This window comes from Pimephales promelas, chromosome 23 (genome assembly GCF_988280905.1).
Source record: "Pimephales promelas chromosome 23, fPimPro1.hap1.1, whole genome shotgun sequence".
Taxonomy (NCBI): domain Eukaryota; kingdom Metazoa; phylum Chordata; class Actinopteri; order Cypriniformes; family Leuciscidae; genus Pimephales; species Pimephales promelas.
The window spans coordinates 21,886,698-21,909,172 of NC_142791.1; the positions used below are offsets into that span (position 1 = coordinate 21,886,698).

At 36.1% G+C, this 22,475-nt stretch overlaps 2 protein-coding genes across 3 annotated transcripts; both read right to left on the reverse strand.

Moving 5' to 3' along the window:
* Positions 1–158: 158 nt before the first annotated feature.
* Positions 159–10,975, reverse strand: ess2 (ess-2 spliceosome associated protein). The gene is made up of 10 exons (XM_039664345.2): positions 10,563–10,975; positions 10,102–10,270; positions 9,915–10,004; positions 7,180–7,331; positions 6,960–7,077; positions 5,199–5,329; positions 4,991–5,093; positions 4,698–4,807; positions 4,439–4,554; positions 159–852 (listed from the first exon to the last, which is right to left on the reverse strand). Exons 1-10 carry the CDS (start codon positions 10,686–10,688, stop codon positions 570–572), a joined length of 1,398 nt encoding a protein of 465 aa, XP_039520279.2. The 5' UTR covers positions 10,689–10,975; the 3' UTR covers positions 159–569.
* Positions 10,976–11,932: 957 nt separating this feature from the next.
* stambpa (STAM binding protein a) lies at positions 11,933–22,029 on the reverse strand. 2 transcript variants are annotated; one of them, XM_089126256.1, is made up of 10 exons: positions 21,871–22,029; positions 21,104–21,318; positions 20,359–20,434; positions 20,169–20,264; positions 19,737–20,100; positions 18,562–18,686; positions 17,365–17,457; positions 17,162–17,274; positions 16,971–17,070; positions 11,933–13,314 (listed from the first exon to the last, which is right to left on the reverse strand). In XM_089126256.1, the coding sequence occupies exons 2-10, from the start codon at positions 21,304–21,306 to the stop codon at positions 13,258–13,260; spliced, it is 1,227 nt and encodes a 408-aa protein (XP_088982382.1). In that variant the 5' UTR covers positions 21,307–21,318; positions 21,871–22,029; the 3' UTR covers positions 11,933–13,257. The 2 variants fall into 2 exon arrangements, with proteins under 2 accessions (XP_088982382.1, XP_039520280.2); XM_039664346.2 differs by having other exon boundaries at positions 17,365–17,502.
* Positions 22,030–22,475: the final 446 nt, after the last annotated feature.

Genomic DNA, 22,475 nt, shown 5'->3' on the forward strand with positions numbered 1-22,475 from the left:
AAAAACACATGATTTCCTTTCTTCTGCTGAACACTGCAATCACAGAGATTAAGGGAGTCTGTCTCGATATATTGTGTACGAGTCCTGCCTCCAACCCAAAGATGGGTTCAACAAATGGAGCATGTAAAATAAGGACGGTGAAATGATATAAAGGCACATTAAACTGTAGAACTCCTCTTTATTGTGCGCCAGAGACCGTGCAAGTCTTCAACATCATAAAAGATGGACAAAATACAGGAGCACTGAAAACAAATCAAGAGTAGTAAAGTTCTGGAGCACTGGTGGATCAAATGAAAGTCTGATTCACGCAAGAATCACTTGATGTGGATGATGCTGAAAAACAACATTTTTGCTAGCTAAATTAAAATAAAAAATAAAAAGCAAAAAACAAACAAACAAACAAACATAAAACTACATGTTGTAAGTTGCAGACAATCTAAAAAATAAGATATCTGAAAAAGAAATGATTAATTCAGATTCACAGTTTTTTTTTTAAAAAACAAAGAAGTAATTAAAAAAAATAAAAATAAATATGAAACCCCACCCATGTCTTTGTGAAGTGTTTAATTTCAAAAGTAATCTGAGGCTTTTCTCCGTTTGGGCAGCTGTAGGAGGTTGTCTGTGATGGAGGCCGGGTCCTGGGCGGCCGGTGTTATGGCTTTTCCGGGTGTTGGTGTAATGGAGGAAGTGGTCAGGCCTCCGAGAGGAGTCTTCGAGCCGACGCCTCTGTGCGCAGGTGATGGGGTGTAGCTGGCCCTCAGGGCTTTATCTGTGTATTTACTGGACGACTTGTTCACTAGACGTTGGAGGGCGGGAGACAGTGCAGCGGGGCTCAGTCCCTTCGGAGTGAGGCTGGAAAAGAGTACGGAAGCCAATGAAGACCAAATTAAGCAATTATGTTACAAACCAAGTAGGAAGTTGAGTTAGAACCTTGCACACAGAGTTCAAAATGTTCATATGCGTTTTTTTTTTTCGTATTCGGTGGCTCTGAATTGTCAAAATACCTCTCAAAATGCTTGCTTCGAATTTTTTATGATGGACAAAAGTTTCAGAGGCAGTGTGTAAACATGATTGACGCAACGTGGGTCGTATTTATTTTTTAACGTGCGAAAATTTCGGACGAGAATTTCGGACTACGTGTGCAAGCACCTTAAAGGAGTAGTTCACTTTAAAAAAAACTTTTGCTGATAATTTACTCACCCCCATGTCATCTAAGATGTCTGTGTCTTTCTTTCCTCAGTCGAAAAGAAATTAAGGTTTTAAACATTCCAGGATTTTCTCCATATAATGTACTTCAATGGAAACCAAACGGTTCAAGGTCCAAATGAGAGTTTCAGTGCAGCTTCTAAGGGCTTTAAACGACACCAGACTATGAATAAGTGTCTTATCTAGGACCCTTCGAGTCATGACTCAAAAAAAGTTTTGTTCATTTTGATGAACGAGTTTGAACAGGAGAGTCACGAACGCTCATCACAGAACAGAGCAAGGCAAGCATTTGCGCTTATAAAACTTAAACTTTTTTATTTGTTTTTTAAATGAGCGATCGTTTCGCATGATAAGACCCTTATTCATCGCCTGGTGTCGTTTAACTCTTTCCCCGCCGGCGTTTAAAAAAAAAGTTGCCAGCCACCGCCAGGGTTTTTGACGATTTTCGCTAAATTTTAATGCCCCGCTGAATATTTTCTTCCATGAATATATGAAGATGATATATATAAAAATAAAGATCTGAGCCTCTGCTTTTAGGCAAAAAAACTTTTTTATTTTATCTTCATTTGTTCTTTTTTTATTGCCTCTTGAACAGAGGTAGGTTTTGTCAAAAACACAACATTTTGGACAAAAAACTGAGAAAAAGGTATTTTTATCAAACAAGTGCATTTAAAAGCAGAATACATTCAGATGTTGTTTCCTTCATATATAAAACTTTCCAAAATAAATTAAAAACATAAATAAATGTAAAATATATCAAATTTCCCAGGATGTAAGGGAAATGTAACTTTTGCAATAAAACTTCTGCCTCTACCTCTCTGTGTTCTACCTGTGAATAATGAATAATTGGAATTACAATAAACAGGCCTAGACACACACACACACACACACACACACACACACACACACACACACACACACACACACACACACACACACAAATACATATTACAATGTGGTAAATGTGCACAAAGAGAGAAATAATTTGACAATTACACCTTCATATTTAGACAGCCACACATAAATGCCTGCACACACACATAAATATTATAGTGTCATAATACAAGTATTATACGATCTATCTGCGGCACGTCCATGGCTAGAACTTTCTGTGACAAGTTGACAACATGTGCATCTCTCTCACTGACTACTTCGTCCCGATCAGATTCAGAATTATCAAATAAAGAGTGATCGGACTCCGAGTCCATTAACCTCCAGTACTTCAGCCATATACCTCTGCATTGTCTGTCTGATACATTCTCACTACTCCACTGTTTGAGACGATTGCAATCTGTTTATCTGATCAAAGAGTTGCGCACTCATTCAGGACATGCGCGCGGGTCTTCCTTACCGTATACCACCTAAAACACGGATACCGGTTTGGCGGTGATGCGTTTTTTCATTAAACCCGGAAAATTCCGTGTTTGGCAGGGAAAGAGTTAAAGCCCTTTGAAGCTGCACTGAAACTCTCACTTGACCTTGAACCGTTTGGTTCCCATTGAAGTCCATTATATGGAGAAAAATCCTGGAATGTTTTCATCAAAAACCTTAATTTCTTTTCGACTGAAGAAAGAAAGACATGGACATCTTGGATGACATGGGGGTGAGTAAATTATCAGCAAAAGTTTTTTTTAAAAGTGAACTACTCCTTTAAAACTGGCAATTCTGATGACTCTTTTCAAGGAAGTTTTGAATCAGTTCTTTCCTTTGGGAGACAATAACTCAATAACTACAAAATACACTTTTGGCGCTTTTCCATTACCAGTACCGACTTGACTCGGCTCGCTTTTTGCTCCGTTTTCTATTGCAGACAGTACTGACACAAATAGTACCCGGTCGTCATAGCGACGCCTTTCGTTCCTCGTTGCCAGATCAAGCTCTCGCTGGATCCTCTCTTCGGCAACCAAACACAGGAAAGTCTGCACCTCCTCGATTGACCACGGCGTATTTTTTCCGAGTTGGTATAATAATAGTAGTAAGTTCAGTAACTATCTCTCGCCATACTATTTAAAAGTGGTGGGGTTATTCTGGATACTCCATCTGGCGTGTGCAATGATGACGCAGTGAATAATGACGGTTCTTTCTGACCAATCAGTCGTCGGCATTGTTTTCACGTCACATTTTAGTATCGCCTCAGCTCGCACCAGCTCGCTCAGAACCTTGCCGGAGGCGATACAAAAAAAAGTACCGAAAGCAGGTACAGGTACAACCAGTGTTGTAGTACTCGAGACTCGGACTCGTCTCGGACTCGGTCTCGAGACCATATTTTAATGGTCTTGGTCTCGTCATGGACTCGTGTCCATTTGGACTCGGAATTGACTCGTACTCGAACATTTTTTTTTTTAGGACTCGGAATTGTTCCCGAGTCCACTCGAGTTCAATTAAAAATATTTTTCATGATTATTAATGTATGTTAATAAAATATTTCTTTAAATTGATTGACACGCCCAGTGATTGGTGATTTTCTAGTGCGCAACTGCGCATGACAAATTGTAATAAAATTACTTTTAACACCACCTACTAAATTTTTACCCTAAACTGATCATATTTTTTAAACTAAGTAAATTCAGTAAAAAAAAAAAAAAAAAAAAAAGGATTTCTCTAAGTAAATAAAAGTAAATTAGGTAATCAACCCTCACTGGTCTCGGTCTCGACTCGGACTCGACCGTCTCTGGTCTCGGACTCGACTCTCTATGGACTCGGTCTTGACTCGGACTCGACTCTCTCTGGTCTCGGTGTCGACTCGGACTCGAGTGAGGTGGTCTCGACTACAACACTGGGTACAACTTTAACACAGTGGAAAACCAAACAAAGGCGAGCCGAGGCGAGTTCAGCTGGTACTACCTTTGAAACTGTGCAGACCGTTTACATATATAACACACTACATGAAAGGTAATATCTAAAAAAGCACAATGGGAGCATTAGGAAAAATGACTTTGTCTAAACACTATTTTAGAGCATAAGTACAAATACATTTTCTTTTCGCAATTTTTTTTTCCCAAAAGAAAACCACAATGCAATTCTAGGGAATTAAAAACCATTTGAAAAGTTTTTTGAAAATAAAACAAAGAAAAATAAAAGGAAATTCAACTTTTCACTCAAATTGTTAATTTGAAAATTTGAAAAAACTGATAATTTGTCATTTAAAAAAAAGCTGATTAAACCAGAAACATAGGTAAAATAAGCATTTTTAACAGTCTCAGACTATATGCTTCAAATACTTTTTCTTTACCTGGCGAGGTTTTCAGTGACTTTGCGCAGCGCCTCCTGTTTCTTAGCTCTGTTTTTTGCCGCAGCCTCATTGGCTATTTTCAGTCCCAAACGCTCTCTTCTCCCAGGCTCTGGAATCTAGAAAACATCCATACAAGTAAGGATTCAGCATTTTTACTGAAATGTTGGACAGTACTTTTTTTTGAACTGAGGATGAATAAAACTGAAATATTGTGTTTGAAAACAGCCATTTCTGTTTGCTAGCTAGAAATGAACCGAACCTTGAACGATGGGCCGTGACTTCTCTCCACAAGGGGCGTTTCTGAGCCGTCCAGACGGAACGGGGTGCTTTCGATCTCACCCCACGTCATCAGCGGAGACTCTGCAACACCTTAAGAACAAACAAGCCATTCAGAAAAACATGACACGACACGTGTACTCGTATTGTTTGTAAATGTTTGTTGTCAAACACTAATATGCATTTCTTTATATAACTAAAAATAAAATGTATTGATGAGCTGATACTAATCAATCAACTAATAAATAAAAAATAGTGTCCTCTCTCTTAACTCACCAGGAGCAGGGGAGGCCTCTCCCTCAAATCCGTAACCATTTACTTTGGGGGAATCATGAGCCAGGAGATCTTTGCCGTCCGGACCAACCTTGCCTTGTTTAAACTAGGCAGAAGGCAAAGAACAGAAATACGCAATTAGTTTAGTGATTTTTCATGAAAGTGTTTTATGTTCTGAAGCTGACCAATGAGATGCAGAAATCAGTGTTACCTGTGCATTGAGTGCAGCAGCTTGCTGGATTTGGGATTTGTTCAGGGCTTTAGAGAAAGGGTCGATATCAAACCGCGTGTTCTGGTACAGGACCTCCCGTGGCTTCTTGAACAGTGTGTCGTCTTTTTCACCTTTTGGGGAACAAAAGAAACAGGCATTTTACTGTATGGCTCCTTGCCAATTAGCTCAATTTAAAAATGTAATTTATATATATATATATATAAAAACTAATAATAATATATAAAATTTTAAGTTAAGTGCATATGTTTATGTACACATATTATATAGTGCAGGGGTTAAAGTGAGAAAAATTCCTGGACTTATCTTCAATAGCACCATTTAGTTTCAAGTATTACCGCTGTATCTGTATAAAAGCCAGTATCACTAATATTATAGCTACTGATGTCTCGATGAAAATCATTTTCCCCTAAATTTTAAACATTAAGATTCCAAAAAATATAAAAAATCTTTAATTTAGGTGAACTTAAAAACAATCCTCACTTAAACCCATAATAAATGTCATTTACCTGTACCATACAGAAATTGAATAAGGTTATAAAACAGTCTGCACTTCATAAATTATAAATGAAATTTAGAATAATCCTTATCAAAGCTACAAGCGTTCTTTAGTCAAGAGCAGTTAGTAATTTTCTCCGTTCCCTCTGTTCTTTAGGTTTACTTTACTGACATACAGAATTAATGGCTCCTGGCACTTTAAGATCTATCGCTGCTGACAGGATCTCACGCATCTCATTCTCTCACTATTATTTACTTCCACTTAAGATTTTATTTAACTTGCTCATTTAAGACTGTTCTTGTGAGGAGGCTCGACAAAACTGACATTTTGGCATAAATGTGTGTGTAATTGTTCATTCAAGTGCAAAAGAGAACTGGCGCGATACTGGCGCGCGTCTTTCTGTGCGTGGTGTGTGTGTGTCAGGAGGACATTAACTTACAGGACGTTCTCTTGTCTTGTCGCGCATGAATGGTTTAAAGCATTTGCGTGAATAAGAGCATGGTCATAACCTTAGCTAAAACATGACAGAAAGAATGGATACTACGTTTGCATGAAATATTTTAACCCGTTAAAGCTGGACAAAAATGAATCGCATGCGAAAATAATCATGTTTTTCGTATGCGTTTTTTCCGGCGATCCGGTGCCGGAATACTTTAAGCCTTTAATACTTAATACGTTAACATATATATATATATATATATATATATATAGTTACAATATAATAAGTTATATATATATGAAGAGTTCAGATGCAAAAGCCTCTAAATGCCATTTGAAATTTTCTTCTTTAATGATGATTTTTGTCAAACTTGTATATTTAAGTTCAGTAATTTCACTTAAATAACAATTAATAGGTAATTATGATTGCCATTTAAGTGAAATCACTGAACTTAAATATACAAGCTTGACAAAAATCATCATTAAAGAAGAAAATTTCAAATGGCATTTAGAGGCTTTTGCATCTGAACTCTTCATATATATATATATATATATAGTTACAATACAATAAGTGCAATATTTCTATTTTAAATAAAATCCTCTTCTTTTGAACTCAATCAATTCAATCAAATCAATAAGCAATTTGAGAGCAGAGAAAAGCGCTACATAAATGTAATGAATTATTATTATCAAAGAATCCTGTAAAAAAACTTTAAAATACTACCCAGGCCAACTCATTCTCATGGAATTAATAGTAAAGAAAATGCAATGATAAACTTATGGGGCTCCTCAATATAAAACTTTACCGTCAGGATAGTACATGAGTGCATTTTTGGCCTTGTACTGCCATGTTTCCAGTCCTGCCTTGGTGCACTCCAGCGCCTGCTGCTCTGAGGATGGTAGAGCAAGGTTCTGCTTGTGCCTCTTCAAACGACAAGACAATAAGCATCATCAGAACTCAAAACAAGACTCAATGACACAAAACTTAATGAGATGCATTATGCAGAAGCCATCACTGAGTTGTACCTCTTTGAATTCATTCTCCGCCTCATAGAGCCACGAATGCTTCAGCTTGTTCTTGTCCTCCGCAAGCTCCATTATCTGCTCAAAGGATGCGTTGTCTTCACTTGTGTTTTTAGCAAGAAAATGGTCCAGGGACGGAAGGACCTTTTCACCATCTGTTCCAGAAAAATAACAGAACTCCTGTAGCATATAACCCTTTTTGAAATCTCACTATTATATATATATATATATATATTAGGGCTGTGCAAAAATTTATTACGATTAATCGCATTCAAAATAAAAGTCTGTGTTTACATAATATATTTGTGTGTGCTGTATGTAATTATTTTGTATATATAAATACCTATGCATGCATGTATATATTTAAGAATTATTTGCGCTTAAATTTTGTATATATATATATATAAATACATAATCTATATTATATAAATATAAATATTTTATATATGAATAACACATTTTCTTAAATATATACATGCATGTGTGTGTATTTATATATACTAAATAATTATATACAGCACACACAAATATATTATGTAAACACAGACTTTTATTTTGGATGCGATTAATCGCAATTCATTTTTGCACAGCCCTAATATATATATATATATATATATATATATATATATATATATATATATAGCGCCAGGAATCACTTGAGTAGCACTTACATACACCAACGTTTACAGTTTAATCCTGACTATATTCTGAGGGTTTTTACAGAAGGATTTATTCATATATAATTTAGTTTATATATATATATATATATATATATATATATATATATATATATGGTTTATATACCATATATATATATATGGCATTATCAAATATTCACACATACATTTTCACCATATTTTTAGCCACATTTGCAAATATACATAATCATTTGAATGTACTTAAAGGGATAGTTCACCCAAAAGAAATGTAATTCTGTAATCATTTAAAGGCTGTGAGGGATGTGGTATTGGGTTGTTCTGTTATTTATTGTGTTTTTAGATTGTTCTGCTGACAAAACACTGCAAAAATATCTTTCCAAGGAATTTCAGTAGACAAAAAACTCCAGACAACATGAGCTGTGGAAAAATATAAGTGATCTAGGAGCTTTATATAGCTTTTTATAGTGGATGCCATTGAAAACACGTTAAGTCTATCACTCACAGCCTCGTTTTCTTACGCACAACCGGCACATCCGGGAACTTAACTGTCAATTTTGTCCCCGCCCCCTTTTGGGGGAAAACAAACAAGACTCCCCATAGACTTCAATACAAAATAACGGCAAAAACCAACGTCCGTACACAGCCGACAGGTGTAAATAACTTAAGAAATCACTTATATAAAACATTTCAAGTAATTATATGTCCACCCTTCCTGCCATAGAGCGTGAACGATACATACACAAACTTACATGTCCACACTAATACGTTTTCGTTTGAAAATGTATATTTTTCTCTCCGTTTTGGCCTTCCGTCCACACTGAGACGGCGTTTTAAGTCAACAAAAACGTATCGTTTGTAAAACGCTCTCCAAAGTGGATAAATTTGAAAACGCCGTTTTCGCGTTGTAGTGTGGACAGTGAAACCGGAGGTATTTCAAAAGGAAGTTTAGTCATGTGATCCATGTAGTACCAATAGATATATGTTTATCGGTATTGTGCCTGTTATGTGTTATTCATTTTTACACTGTTGCTAAAATATGTTACTTTCTATGTTACTTAATATGTGCTATTCTTCATAGCTCAGTACTGCAAAGATGACAGATAATGTACTTACATTTGCTGTCCTGCGGCAAAACAGACCTGCTGTCCTTGCGTTTTAGACCAAACATATGGTGACTGAATGCAACCTGGACGCATCAGTGATGGTGAGATATTTTGCTAAATAAAATTATCCTGTTATTGTGCGATAACATTATTATTTATTTCCCCATCTGTATCATCTCAGTGAGCTTTTGTGAAGTTTCACGCATGCGCAGTAAAATGAATTTAGAAGTTTCTCATCCACACTGAAACGTCGGAAAACGCTAGTGTGGACGGAGAGCGTTTTTAAACGAAAACCCCGTTTTCAAATGTATCCGGATTAATGTGGACGTAGCCCCAATTTGGTCAATTTAAAAACATGTCCATTTGTTCTCCCAGCGTCAAATTGGTGTAACAACCCCACTCAGTGGCCAGAGGTGTCTTACCCGGACATTTACTTGTACCTCATCGAGTCACCAGGTAAGCCAGCGAATGATTTTATTTCTTTTTTTAAAGTAAAAAACCTTAATGTAGATATTATGAATTTATATTTAGAGTAGTCTACTGAGTGCACTTTTCTGTCCAGCCATACAACTAGCCTAACTTTGCTTTCGATAGCATCATCCATAATTCATGATATTTCCATAACAGCAAGATATGGATGATGATGATGATGGCAGGTAGCCTGGGCTAGTTGGTAAACGGGTAAAAAAATTATCTTTCACGCTCTATGGCAGGCAGGCTGGACATGTAATTACTTGACATATTTTATATAAGTGATTTCTTAAGTTATTTACGCCTGTCGGCTGTGTACGGACGTAGGTTTTTGCCGTTATTTTATATTGAAGTCTATGGGGAGTCTAGTTTGTTTTCCCTCAAAAGGGGGCGGGGACAAAATTGACAGTTAAGTTCCCGGATGTGCCGGTTGTGAGTATACCAGGCAACTGTTTGGTTGCCAACATTCTTCAAAATATCCTTTTCTGAGTTTGCAGTCACTTACCATCCTCTTTTAATGATCTGCGTTTGCCATGTGAAGACGAGGGAGATGCACCTCGGCCATCCGGGGTCTCAAATATTGAAGGCGTCACGTCTAAATAGGAATAAAATCATGAGTAATTGATGACATGCAAAACACAGTAGTGATTATCATTAATAATCAACCATGCACAGTAAGAAACATCACTCACGGGGCACATAGGTGCGTGGGGTGAATTTAGCCATCGCAGCCCCGTATTTGATGGCTATCTCTCTCATCCGCTCCAGATCTCCGTTCTCCTCTGCCTCCAGATAATCCTTCTGCGCTTGAAGTTTGGAGACATCTGGGAAAAAGTCCCTCTGGATGATCTTCTCCAAACTCTTCAGAAAATTGTGACAGATATATGTCATTAGCAAATCAAGACGGAAGAACTATGCAGATATACGAGTTTACAAGTGACACATGAAACTCAAGCTGCAGTTGCAGGGGGTTTGGTGTTTTGTGTAAACTATGTTTATGTTGTTGATGGTTACCACCTTTTTTAATAATAAAAAAACTGTCATTAAAACTGTATAATTCAACGAATTATTAAATGATTAAGTATAATACTATGAATTATTTCAGGACATCCGTTGTATATAATAATATTCATATGATATAGCATTGTCTTACCTCTATGTATTGCTCTTCATCGAGAATTTTTTTCTTTGGCCTCTCAGTCTGTTCTACAGGATTCCTGACAGCGACTGTAGTAATACCAGACATCAGATTCAAAGCTTTCTCTTTGGACTCTTCCATATTTTTATTTTAATAGACGAAACTCTTATTTACAGTGAGCTAAAGCGCAATTATTACGCAAGACGTTGTTTACGTTAGCCTCTACGCTAAGTATTCGTTTTTTTTTTCTCTATTTGAATATCATTGGGATGTCTTTGCCTACTATATCAATAGATCGCGGTAGATGTTGGTGTTTACAACCACTTAATCAAGAATAATAACGAAAATCCATTTAATAACAAGTGAACGTCGTCACATCGCATGCAGGAACAGTATCTTCTTCGCCTTCGCATTATTTCCACTGAACAAAGAACTACAGAGACTCTCTATCGCCACCTATTTGACTAGCGACCGCATTTGCATGAACTTCGATATAATGGGACTAGTTCATCCAAAAATGTATATTCTGTCACCATTTACTCACCCTGAAGTTGTTCCAAACCTTTGAGTTTCTTTCTTCTGTTGAATTCAAAAGAAGATATTTTGATGAATTCTGGTAACCAGACAGTTGATGGTAGCCAATGATTTCCAAAGTATTTTTTTTCTGTGGAAGTTAGCCTACTGTCAATTGTTGTATTACCGCCATTTTTTTTTAAATATCTCCTTTTAAGTTCAACAGAAGAAAGAAACTCATAAAGGTTCGGAGCAACTTGAGGGTGAGTAAATTATGACGTCGTTTTCGTTTTTAGGGGAACTATCCCTTTAAGTTGCTTATCATTACTAGTACACGTAAACATTAATAATAATACACAACCACAGTACACGTTGTTAAGCAAGAAACATATTATTTATTTTCAGTCCATAAGTGAAATAAAAAGAATGCCAGTTTTCAAAGCCTTTAATACTTAAGGCAAAAAAAAAAAAAAAACACCACAGGTGATGGGAAAGGGTAAATATGTTTACTAATAGATATCACCACAGTGGATTAATCACAGTACATTAAAACAACTGTTTTGTATTTCTGAAATGTTATGTTTAAATATGAAAATGAGCCATTATATAATTAAATATGCACATATATGCATACATTTACAGAACAGAAATCTGAATGTTGGATAACGTTCAAAATTCTGGTTTAATTTTGTTGACTTTAGATTGTGCAAAATACACATTTAGGTGTTTATTTTATTACACTTGCCCCTGGTTTCACAGACAGGGCTTAAATTCAGCAAGGATTAGGCCTTAGTTCAATTAGGACAATCAAGCTTTGTCTGTGAAACCAGGGGCAAGTGTAATAAAATAAACACCTAAAATGTTTATTTCAAATGCAATATTTTCACTGTTCTGAAAGAAGCAAAATAGCCCAAAATCTCAAAACTGACCCATTCTACTGACAATGTTTTTCTTTGTAGTGTCTCTTGCCTTAATAGATGCTATTTTACACGAAGATGTTTGCATTTAACTAATAAAACCTTCGAACCTTCAAATGAACCTCATGGCTACAGAAAATCACATACAAAATAAAAATTAAAGTCCAACAACAATATGTTATGGAAAGCAACAGAGAATAGTCTGAATAGTCTTTCTTGAAAGAACAAGACAATTAATATGTTTTTCCTCCCTATTTACATCTGCCCATCTCCCTCAAGTTCTTCGTTCTGCTGAACACAAAGGAAGATATTTTGAAGAAAGTTTGTAACTAAATGGACCCCCTTGACTTCCATGCTATTTTCCCCCCATACTATGGATGTTTAGTTTTTAATCGTTCTTCAAAATATCTTCCTTTGTATTCAACAGAAGAAAAACTCATACAGGTTTGGAACAGCATGAGGGTGAGTAAATGACAGAATTTTTGGATCTTTAACAGTCTGAATGACTCATTGCCATGTGTTACAGTAAATACAGAAGCCAGTCTGTCTGAAACTGGTTGCAATGGCATATGACCAACATAAAGGTCTGAATCATTTCCAGTATGAACAAAAGTGGATGGCATAAGTGAGAGAGAAAAAAAATTCCTTGGTATTTTGTCTGGTTTTCCTTTACAAATATACAGTAATTCAAAAATCAGATACTTTTAATTTGAGAACGAAAATTAAGATACTATGTCTTGTTTTCTGAAAACTTAATCGAAATTAAGCAAGTTTATGCTTAAAACAATAATATCTGTCAATGGGGTAAGATACTCATTTTGTTACAAGTAAATGTTTCTTGATTTGAGGATGTTTAGATATTTGTACTAGAACACTTTTTGTTTTGAAGTGAACACTAAAACTGTTTTAGGTGAAGTGTGTAATTTTTACAACATCAAACAGAGTTAACCTTTTTTAAATAAATGGAAGCTCACAGAAGCCATGCATTTCAATGTTTCTGTTATGCTTTCATAAGATCTTATCTTTATTTACGAAAACACGCTTGATGCTGCTGGTTTTAAAAATTATGCACCTCAACTTTAAGCTTTTACTGGTCACATTTGGATATTATTTTTTCGGAATTCAACCAATAAATACAGACTGTTAAGACACGGTAATAGAGGCCAAGTGTAGCAATGATCGGCGCTAGACTTTTGACCCATTAGAAGCTCCTTGGCAAGTTTATCAGTCACTGTGAGGTCAAGAGCAAAGGCACATTTTCCAAAGCAGCAGCAATGACATCACCGCAAATCCAGCACGGTCACACTTCCGTCTGTGATGATGACGTGTTGACTAGCCTGAACACAAAACAGACACAAAACCTTCTATATGGTGCACATTCAATATGGCGGAAGGACACAGCTAGATCATTCACATTTAATTAAGTAGTGAAGTTCAATGTTTAGAGGTTTCTTAAAATCAGGGGTTTTCAATCTTTTAGATGGATGGACCTTGTGTCGCACAGGGTTGAGTCCGAAATTCCATAATCTCTCGAGTTGGTACTTATTTTCGTTATTTTTAGTAATTACTTAAATCCGATAAGAACCATGTTCAATAAAGTATGAGTGTGTATGTAATCCAGAGATACTACATCTGTCATGTGAGCTGCCAGCATCAGTTGTGTGTATATAGTGTGGGATTTCGAATGCAGCCGAAACCATCGCCCCCTGGTGGCTGGCTGCAGTATAAACAAAAAAAAAATCCCATTATTACACTGACGTATGTTTAGGTATCGGTTCCCAACAGGGGGGTCGCGGCCAACAAGGGGGCCTTTAGCGAGCTCTGTGGGGGTTGCGTCATATTTTGAAAGTTTGAGCAATGAGGATTAAATAAAAGTTAACAACTTTTTTCTGTTCAAAATTTACAAAATGTATATAATGAGCGAGTTCGACATGAATCCATTTTCCAATCCATGTTTTTGTCGTATCCTGAACCACTATGGTACATTGGGACTATTTTACACTGGTTCAGATCGCTGCCGCTGCGGAGTAGCCCAGTACCTGCGTGACTCATCATAGACGTACACAGAGAGAAGTAGTTCCGGCTACGCCAAAGAGTATAGAAGAATAAGAGGCGAAACTCTGATGTTTTTTTGGTAACAGCCACTAGATGGCGCTTCGGTAGCGCGGCCGCCATATCGGGGTGAAAATTCCAACTGGAGTTATTGGACAACAGCACAGATAACAGTTTTTTGAGGTAGTTTTTTTCTTGCATTAGTCAGTATTTCCATTGTATGCAACTTTACACTTTAACTACTATTATTAGTTACCAACTCCACTTGGCCTGAAATATATTTTGGACGTTTTAATCCCCTGGATCATGCTACAAACATGATAATCATTGATGCGCTGTGAAACTAATTGCCACTTTGGACATTGGCAGTGTTTTTTTGTTTGTTTACATAGTCTTGCTTTAACAGTCATTAATATAAGATAGTACTGCAAAAAAAAACTGTTTACTGTAGAGATATTCTATTGCTGTTATATATTTATTGTCGAACATTCACATTTTAGTACAACATTTATTTGCTGAATTAATTTATTTCATTGATAACTTATTTTTGTAAGTAACGTTATGTGTACCTCCCGGGAAACGGTCTAATGTTATTATAAATTTATGAACTGATATCACTTTATTCTTACCTATCACACTTAATGTGGAGAGTAATATAATGAATTAAATCCTTGAACTTCCCTGTCTCAAGTTATGTGGGGGTAAAAGCCTGGTTAAGTAGCAACTTCTTTTCAACTGCTATAAAGTTGACTGTTGTGAGTTAAATAATCACCTAGCCTAATTATTTCAACCTAAAAATGATCTCTGCACTGGACTAAATATATGTATATTATATGACTGCCGAGTCGCTTTCACCCCGAAATGGCGGAAGCGTAGGGCTGCTGCTGGGCGCTGGTGTTGCAATGGAACGTTCTATTGGCTTTCAATTCTTGTCAATATACGTTCTTTGGCTACACTGTTCTTTTCGAAAGACGCATTATTCTGTTAATAAATGCAAGTTTATTATCGCTAGCTATAGCGCCAAAAGCATAAAAATAAAGCCTCACATTGATAAAGCCTCACAAATAACTTGCAAGTATTGAGGCCTCAGACAGCAGACATTCAGTAATAGCCTTTATTCGTTCTTATTTTTTTTTTTTACCTCCGCAACCTTTTTTTGTCTGAGACCCCCTTTTCCCAAGAAAATATTTTAGGGGCCCCCTTCCCATTTAATGATATTATCGCTCTTGTAAGCTTGCAGCAAGGATGACAAAATATGTCTTTTTCAAACAAACTGTATGTTTATGCACAAATAATAGCCTGTAATATTGCCTGTATAATATCATTAAATGTGAAGGGGGGCTCAAAAATATTTTCTTGGGAAAAAAGGTTGGGAACCACTGTGGTTAGGTGTTTGTCTCTCCAGTAAGTTTATTTTTATTTATTTATTTGATGCTTGAAAACTGTGTTGTTATGTCATGACTGTGCTTGCGATTGAGAATGGGCGGGAACTTGATACAGCGGCTTTATCAGAAATCGCATACTACCCTAGTGTAGTGTTCTTTTAGTTTTTTATTATGGCTTTATTAATATTTTGAATGAGCTTTTATCTTTATATTTTTAGTTTTAGTCTAGTTAACTGTAGTTGATTTTTTTTGTGATTTCGTTTTTGTCACTTTTGTCACAAATATTGCTATTTGGGTTTAATTGATTTTTATTTCAGTTTTATTTTTTCCAGTTAAAGATGCAGTGTGTAATACAGTGGTTGAAAGAGGTACTGTCTGCAGTTCGAATTCAAAATATTGGAGAGTTGTTTTTCCCAGTCCTCTTATTCAGACTCCACGCTCATGCGAGATGCCAGTTTAACGAACTGCAACAGGAATGAGCACAATTGACAAATGAAGGCGACGAGCCTTACAATGGAAGTTGATAAATGGATTTATCCACGTTTTAATATTCTCCCGTTCATGGAGATTTTAAGATGGATGCCAAGGCATTTTAGGTCAGGTGGAATCTGCGACCTCTGACCTAGTTTGTTTGCTGGCTTCTATACGCTGTAATTTCCACTATTGTTCACTATTGGCAGTGGGCGAGATCACAGACCAAAACAAAAACAGACATTCTGACACGGAACGCATAGCTCAAAGTAAAAAAACTGACAGTAGCATTGTTTTTCAGAGAAACCATTAGGTGAACTTAGCAAATTTTCTAAATATCTGTAAACATATAGTTTTTATGCTTTTGTACAGTAAAAAAATGCTTTATTTCTATTAACAGAAACGTTTTCATATACTTAAAAAATATAAGAATCATTTTATTTGTATTGTTACATTACTGTAGTGTATTATTTATTTAGATATCAATTTATTTGTTTTAATCAGTGTTTTATTTATTTTATTATTTACTATTTATTTATTATTTTACTTACTTATTTTTATTTTATTTAATTATTTGTAACTTATTTTTTATTATTATTATTTATTATTTTTTATGTAATGTAAGAAATTTATTTCAAATAAACATAAAAAGGCCCTGATATGTCACTAGACATTAAGCCAGAATATTGTCATTTAAAAAGTGAAGTTGCGGCCCTCAACTGATGTTGATGTTGTCATGTCGTGTTTTGTTCTGATGCTCCACCGATCTACCAATCACGGAGTCAGTAGTGTTGCGGCATTCGGGTTGCCAGCTCTGCTCCAGTTACAGAAGCAGCTACAAAGGTGTCGGATCAAAAAATGTTTGATCCTGCAGTCTATCTGGCAACCTTGAGTCAGGGGGGAGGGGATACAACGCTATACAGTAATTTGAAAGTGATTCCAGTACCAGTTTTGGGCACAACCTTACATACGGCTCCTTTAAATGTTAAACTGTTTTTCTTTATACTTTTCCACAGACCCCCTAGCACTCCCTGGACCCCAGTTTGAAAACCCCTGGTTTGACTCACTAATAAGGCATTACTCACGGAGAACAGGGGCGGCTCCTTTGGATGCGGGTGGAATCCTCTTTGTTTGCAGGACGAGATCTCATCCATCCCATTGTCTGTCAGCCGAAAGTAGCCCGTCCTGGAGCACATGTTATCAGACTGTTATTGCTCCATTTTACCTGCCAACTGTCATGTAAAATGACTAGCACAACGTTTAGGTGAAAACATACTCATTAAATTTAGGCGAGCACACAATGGCTATAGACTCTGGAAGCATCATCTGATAAGAGCAATGTGTGTGCATGTCCACACTGGATAAAAAGGCCGTCTGGGTGGGATGGGTCTTACAGAAAAGAAAAAGAGAGATTGATTATTGACAAGCTACATTATTGTCTCATTATAAGTCATGCTTTCAGTACAGAAAACTCCATACATGAATCCAGCCCAGTGTAATGAGATCGTTCTGATCCTGGATCAGGAAAAGTTCCTCCTCGTTCTCTGTGTCACAGTAATCTGGTCCTCCACTCTGCTTGGGCACAATCACGTGTGTTACTGTGAAGGCGTTCTTCATCTGGAACACAAGCACACTGTTTTGTGCTTTACTCATAATACAATGGATTTGTTTAGGTTCAGTTATTTAGATTGCAGTTTGCCAAAATTAAATTATATTTAAGAGGTATTATGTGAGTTTTATGTACACTACCGTTTAAAAGTTTGCCGTCTGAATTATATATGTATTTTTTGAAAGAAATTGATACTTTTATTGAATTGATCAGAAGTGACGGTAAAGACATTCATAATGTTACAAAAGATTTAAATTTCAAAAATAAATGCTGAAAATTCTTTCAAACTTTATATTCATCAAAGAATCCTGAAAAAAATTATCACTGTTTCCAGAAAAAAATTAAGAGAAAAAAAAGTAAGTTATATATATATATATATATATATATATATATATATATATACACACTATTTTTTTAAATAACTAATAAATTAAAGACAAATACTACCATTGTATGAATACAATTTAATAATTATAATAATTTAACATTTATGTTACAATAAAAATGTGCTTAGATATCTTATCAAATCTAAGCAAACAAACTAAAAATGAGCTATTTATTTTTACAGCATTTATCAACCTTTGTTAATGTTAGTTAATAAAAATGCCCATGCTCATCTTAGTTCACAGTGCATTAACTAATGTAAACCGGTACAACAGAGAATCTTACAAATGTAGTAGTAAATGTTGAGATTATCATTAACTAAAGATTAATAAATGATGTAGAGGTATTGTTCATTCTTAGTTAACTAATGTTAACAAATAACACCTTGTTGTAAAGTGTTACTATTAAAGAATATCCAGATCAGATCCAGGGGGATTAAAACAACTAGAACTTGGGGTAAAATCTTCTTATTGTAATGAAAATATATGTATAAAATATCATAATATCATAAAAATAAGCTTTATTTTCTTTATTTAATATATATATATATATATATATATATATATATATATATATATCCCCTTCATTTTTGGGGTGAAATATAAACCAGACATGCTTTTGTGAGATTGACCTAACTAGAACTGTATTATTTTTGTTTGTGTCTGAAAATGTTTTGCACGTACCAGTTTGCCACAGAGAATCCCACAGGTCTCCACCGCCCGTGCTGTGTTGGCTTCTGCCAGCTTTAAAAACCTTTGGCACAGCTCGGCGGGGACAAAGAGCTGCCGCAAGCCGTTTACCAACACACCTAAGGAAACACACACACACACCATATAATCTCAACCTAATGACAGGACAACAGAATAATAGTACTGCCACATATGTCAAATGATAAATAAGGAAGTGCAAACTAGAGGCTGACTTTTTTCAGGAATGTTTGGGAAACAAAATCACTATGCATCACGGGATTGGGACGGGAGAGAAAAAAATGTCAGCGGGAGTGGGCGGGACCGGGAATTTTTATAAAACTATGATACCCTCCTTTATACACAAATATACAGTTTCTATAAATACATTTTGAACTAAATTATATTTGCCACGTCTCTTTATGCTCTCCTGTTTGCTTTGGTGTGGCTGGTAATGTGAATGACATGCTCTACACACCCGTACCAGTTGGTGGCTGTAATATAGCTGCCAACTCTCATGCATATTGGCCATGAGACATATGATTGGTTTCACACATACACACTTAGATCAAACACTTAAATCATTCTTGCCACTGCTTGAATTATGGATTTACAAGATTGCTCACTACTGCACTATGTTGGTTTGTTTGTATGTATGTCTGACTGTTAAATAAAAAAAAAAAAGATTTCACACGCTCACCCGCCACACCCCTGATTTCTCACGCTAAAGTGTCAACCTGGCCGGTCAAATGCCTAAAAGATGAGTTTTTCAATATATCTACCAATATCAACCTGTTGAGCCACTCGCGATCAAGTAGTTATGCCGCAAATGAGTTAAATTCTCCCGGAATCTAGAGCGAATGCGCACGCGAGACAGAGACTGTGCTTCAAACCGCCTAGCGCATGTACACGCACACAAGGCAGAGAAGGAAAACGAGCGAGAGACCTTGGGAGTGCGCGTGTCATCCAAACTACCCAGTTTTACAATTATTTTTCTGTAACTGACAGATTTCGGTAAAAAAAAAAAACAATACGGGAGTGGGAGGGAATATGAGTCATTCTGGGATTGGAACGGGACAGGTTTTTTTTGTGGGAGTGGGACGGGAGAGGATTTTTTTTTTTTGTGGGAGTGGGACGGGAGTGGTTTGAAAATCCAAACTGAAAGCTCTTACTGTGTCCTGCACTGACTGGAACACTAGGCTTCAACGAGCGGTCAAACGCTGGGAGGCCTGAGCTTGGAGAGACGTGGTTTGGGGTTCCTCCAGGGGGCGTCAGTGGTAAAAACGAGGCCTGTGGAGGTCCTGGTACATCAGGCACCAGGAGATCTCGGGGAGAGGTGGGTGACACCGGGACGCTGAACTCCTGCACTATGCGCTGGCGCTCCTTCTCAAGCTCCTGCCTGCGGATCATTTCCTCAAAGGCGCTGAGCTGCTGCTTCTCGCGCTGACGCTCCTGCAGCTCGGCCAATCTCTGGCGCTCGGCCTCCAGCTCCTGCTGCCTGGCCACTTCTCGAGCCTGGGCCTCATCCGCCGCTCTCTGACAGGGTGCACACACTTGTCAATAAACACATTTGAAGCAGTTCGTAGCCTCTAAATGTTACTGACCTTTTGGATGAGATATTCACTATGTTCTTTATCGTACTGCTTGAGAAGCAACTTTTTCAGTTCCTCAGCTTTCGGGAAGGCGATTTCCTTCAATTTCTGAGGAAGGAAAATTAGGGATGTTAGTTAGCTAGGGAAATTCTCTCACGTGACGCTTTAATAAATTTCCCCAAGAAGGAAAATCACATCTTACCCTCATTGTTTCTTTCTTCTCAGGAATGTTGGCTGTTTTATAATCCCGATGTCTGGGAAGTTTTTCAATAAACAACCTAAAAGGAAGTAAAATGCATGAACATTATTTAATTATTTCAAAATATAATTTTTATTATTTTAAAAAACACAATTTATTCTTTTATAGACATGTATTATTTACATATACAATATTCTAATATATAATATTTATTGTTATTTTTAACCTATTTAATTTAGATGTTTATCAGTTTATTTCTTGGATATGAAGAAATATATTTCTAGCAAATAACAAATCACTCAAATCAGTGGTTTAAACAGTATTTAGACATCCTAAATTTAGTGTGTTGACTTTTTTTTAATTATTATTCTCGATGTCTTACAGGTTTTTCAATAAACAGGCTCAGGAGAATTAAAACGCGGCATGATATATATATATATATATATATATATATATATATATATATATATTTATCATTTATGTTAACATTATTTTTAATCTTGATGTTTATTTGTAGTATATGAAGACAACAAATTTAGTTTGACCTTCTGAGGTTAACGATCAATATTTTATCATGATAACTGGGTATTTAAAAAGAACTTGACAGTTTTAGTCCTTATTTTGTACTGTGCTACTGGAAATCACTTTTTTTTACATCAAGAGAACAGTATAATGAATCTGAAATGTGGAATCAATAACCAGACTTCCAAGCAATTTGACACTTTCCGCCTGTTCTGGCTGTACTTACGTGATGTACTTATTGTACAGAATAAATGCATGCTCGACATTCCCCTCCTCTGCATAGATGCAGGCCATTCGGATGATTTCCATCCCTGAGCGGAAGTATCTGCGGGGCGGCACATCCTCGCTGATGTCCACAGAGCTGCCCAGTTTGGTGAGAGCGCGGACCCTCTCCTCAGACGTCAGACTGAAGTCACAGTGCTCAGACATGCTGTCTCCTGCCTGCAGATCAATAAGACACTCAGTCTCACTGCACTGAGTATGACTGATGATAAAGCTCCCCACTTTGGGTGGAGTTATTTCTATTGTATGGTTAGGGATCAATAAAACAGTAGTTCAAACTGCAAGCCAGGGGGTTCAAAAATTATTTATACACTGTCTGAAAGCCATTGGATTAGATCCGATTAGATTAAATAAAGTGTTACTATAAAATGCTAATAAATGTTTCATTTATTCTCAGAACTGATGAAGGTGTTGTTGTTGTTTTAACATAAAATAAATGCCACTTGGTTTAATATTTTATTTTTTAGTTGATATAAATGTTGGTAAATTGTCTAAATACTTTTTAAGGACCTCTATATGTAATTATATATATATATATATATAGTTGAACATTAAAACGCATTATATGTAAATAAGCGGCGAATACGACTTTTAAACTTTAACTTTGACTTAAATGTGTCTGGTGGCACCTTTATTGACAGGCCAATCAGCTAAAAAACACTGAGAGGAAGATTAGTCTTGCATGAATGTAAAATAGCTTTCCTAAGTTACCTGATTTCAACGCAGTCCTTTAAGCTTTCAACGACGCTTTGCTGTAATTCTCTTAAATGTATTCTTCATATTTAGACATCGTGGAATACAAAGCTTGATGTGTAATATCATAATACTTCCTGCATCGTATGGAAAGACTCCGCCCACTTCAGTCAGCTGATGGTGACGCAATGCCTCAGACTGACCAATTGCGAAAGACTTCCACCGTATTTTTAGACCTCCACACTTATATCACTATGATGCTTGTACTTTTTCTATGAGCTAAAACAGCTCTAACTTATGTACTGTTATTACCGTGTAATATATTAATTTTACTGTTACTTTCACACTGATTTTAGAAATCGAACAATGCATTAAAGGTCTTATTGTTAGTTCTTTTTATTGTGTGTATATTTATAAGCAACAACGGTTCAGACCTTTAACGTTAAGTAATTATAAAGGTACTGTTTCAAATTACACGATCAACTTTTATTTCGTATGAATGTATGACAGAATGCAGCAAAATAAGAAAAATTTAGATTTTTTTTTTACCAATATGGCAATTATTTAGAACTTTTTAATATCAATAAATTAATTAATTAATAAAAATTAATATTATATAATTA

Excerpts from the sequence above, each read along its gene's own strand:
- ess2 (XM_039664345.2), bottom strand. The coding sequence starts at position 10,688 with ATGGAAGAGTCCAAAGAGAAAGCTTTGAATCTGATGTCTGGTATTACT. Across the intron at positions 10,005-10,101 it reads CCCACGCACCTATGTGCCCC|ACGTGACGCCTTCAATATTT; the intron begins GTGAGTGATGTT and ends ATTCCTATTTAG. Across the intron at positions 5,094-5,198 it reads CTGCTGCACTCAATGCACAG|TTTAAACAAGGCAAGGTTGG; the intron begins GTAACACTGATT and ends CCTTCTGCCTAG.
- stambpa (XM_039664346.2), bottom strand. The coding sequence starts at position 21,306 with ATGTCTGAGCACTGTGACTTCAGTCTGACGTCTGAGGAGAGGGTCCGC. Across the intron at positions 20,435-21,103 it reads CTGTACAATAAGTACATCAC|GTTGTTTATTGAAAAACTTC; the intron begins GTAAGTACAGCC and ends ACTTCCTTTTAG. Across the intron at positions 13,315-16,970 it reads AGGAGCCGCCCCTGTTCTCC|GCTAGTCAACACGTCATCAT; the intron begins GTGAGTAATGCC and ends TTTTGTGTTCAG.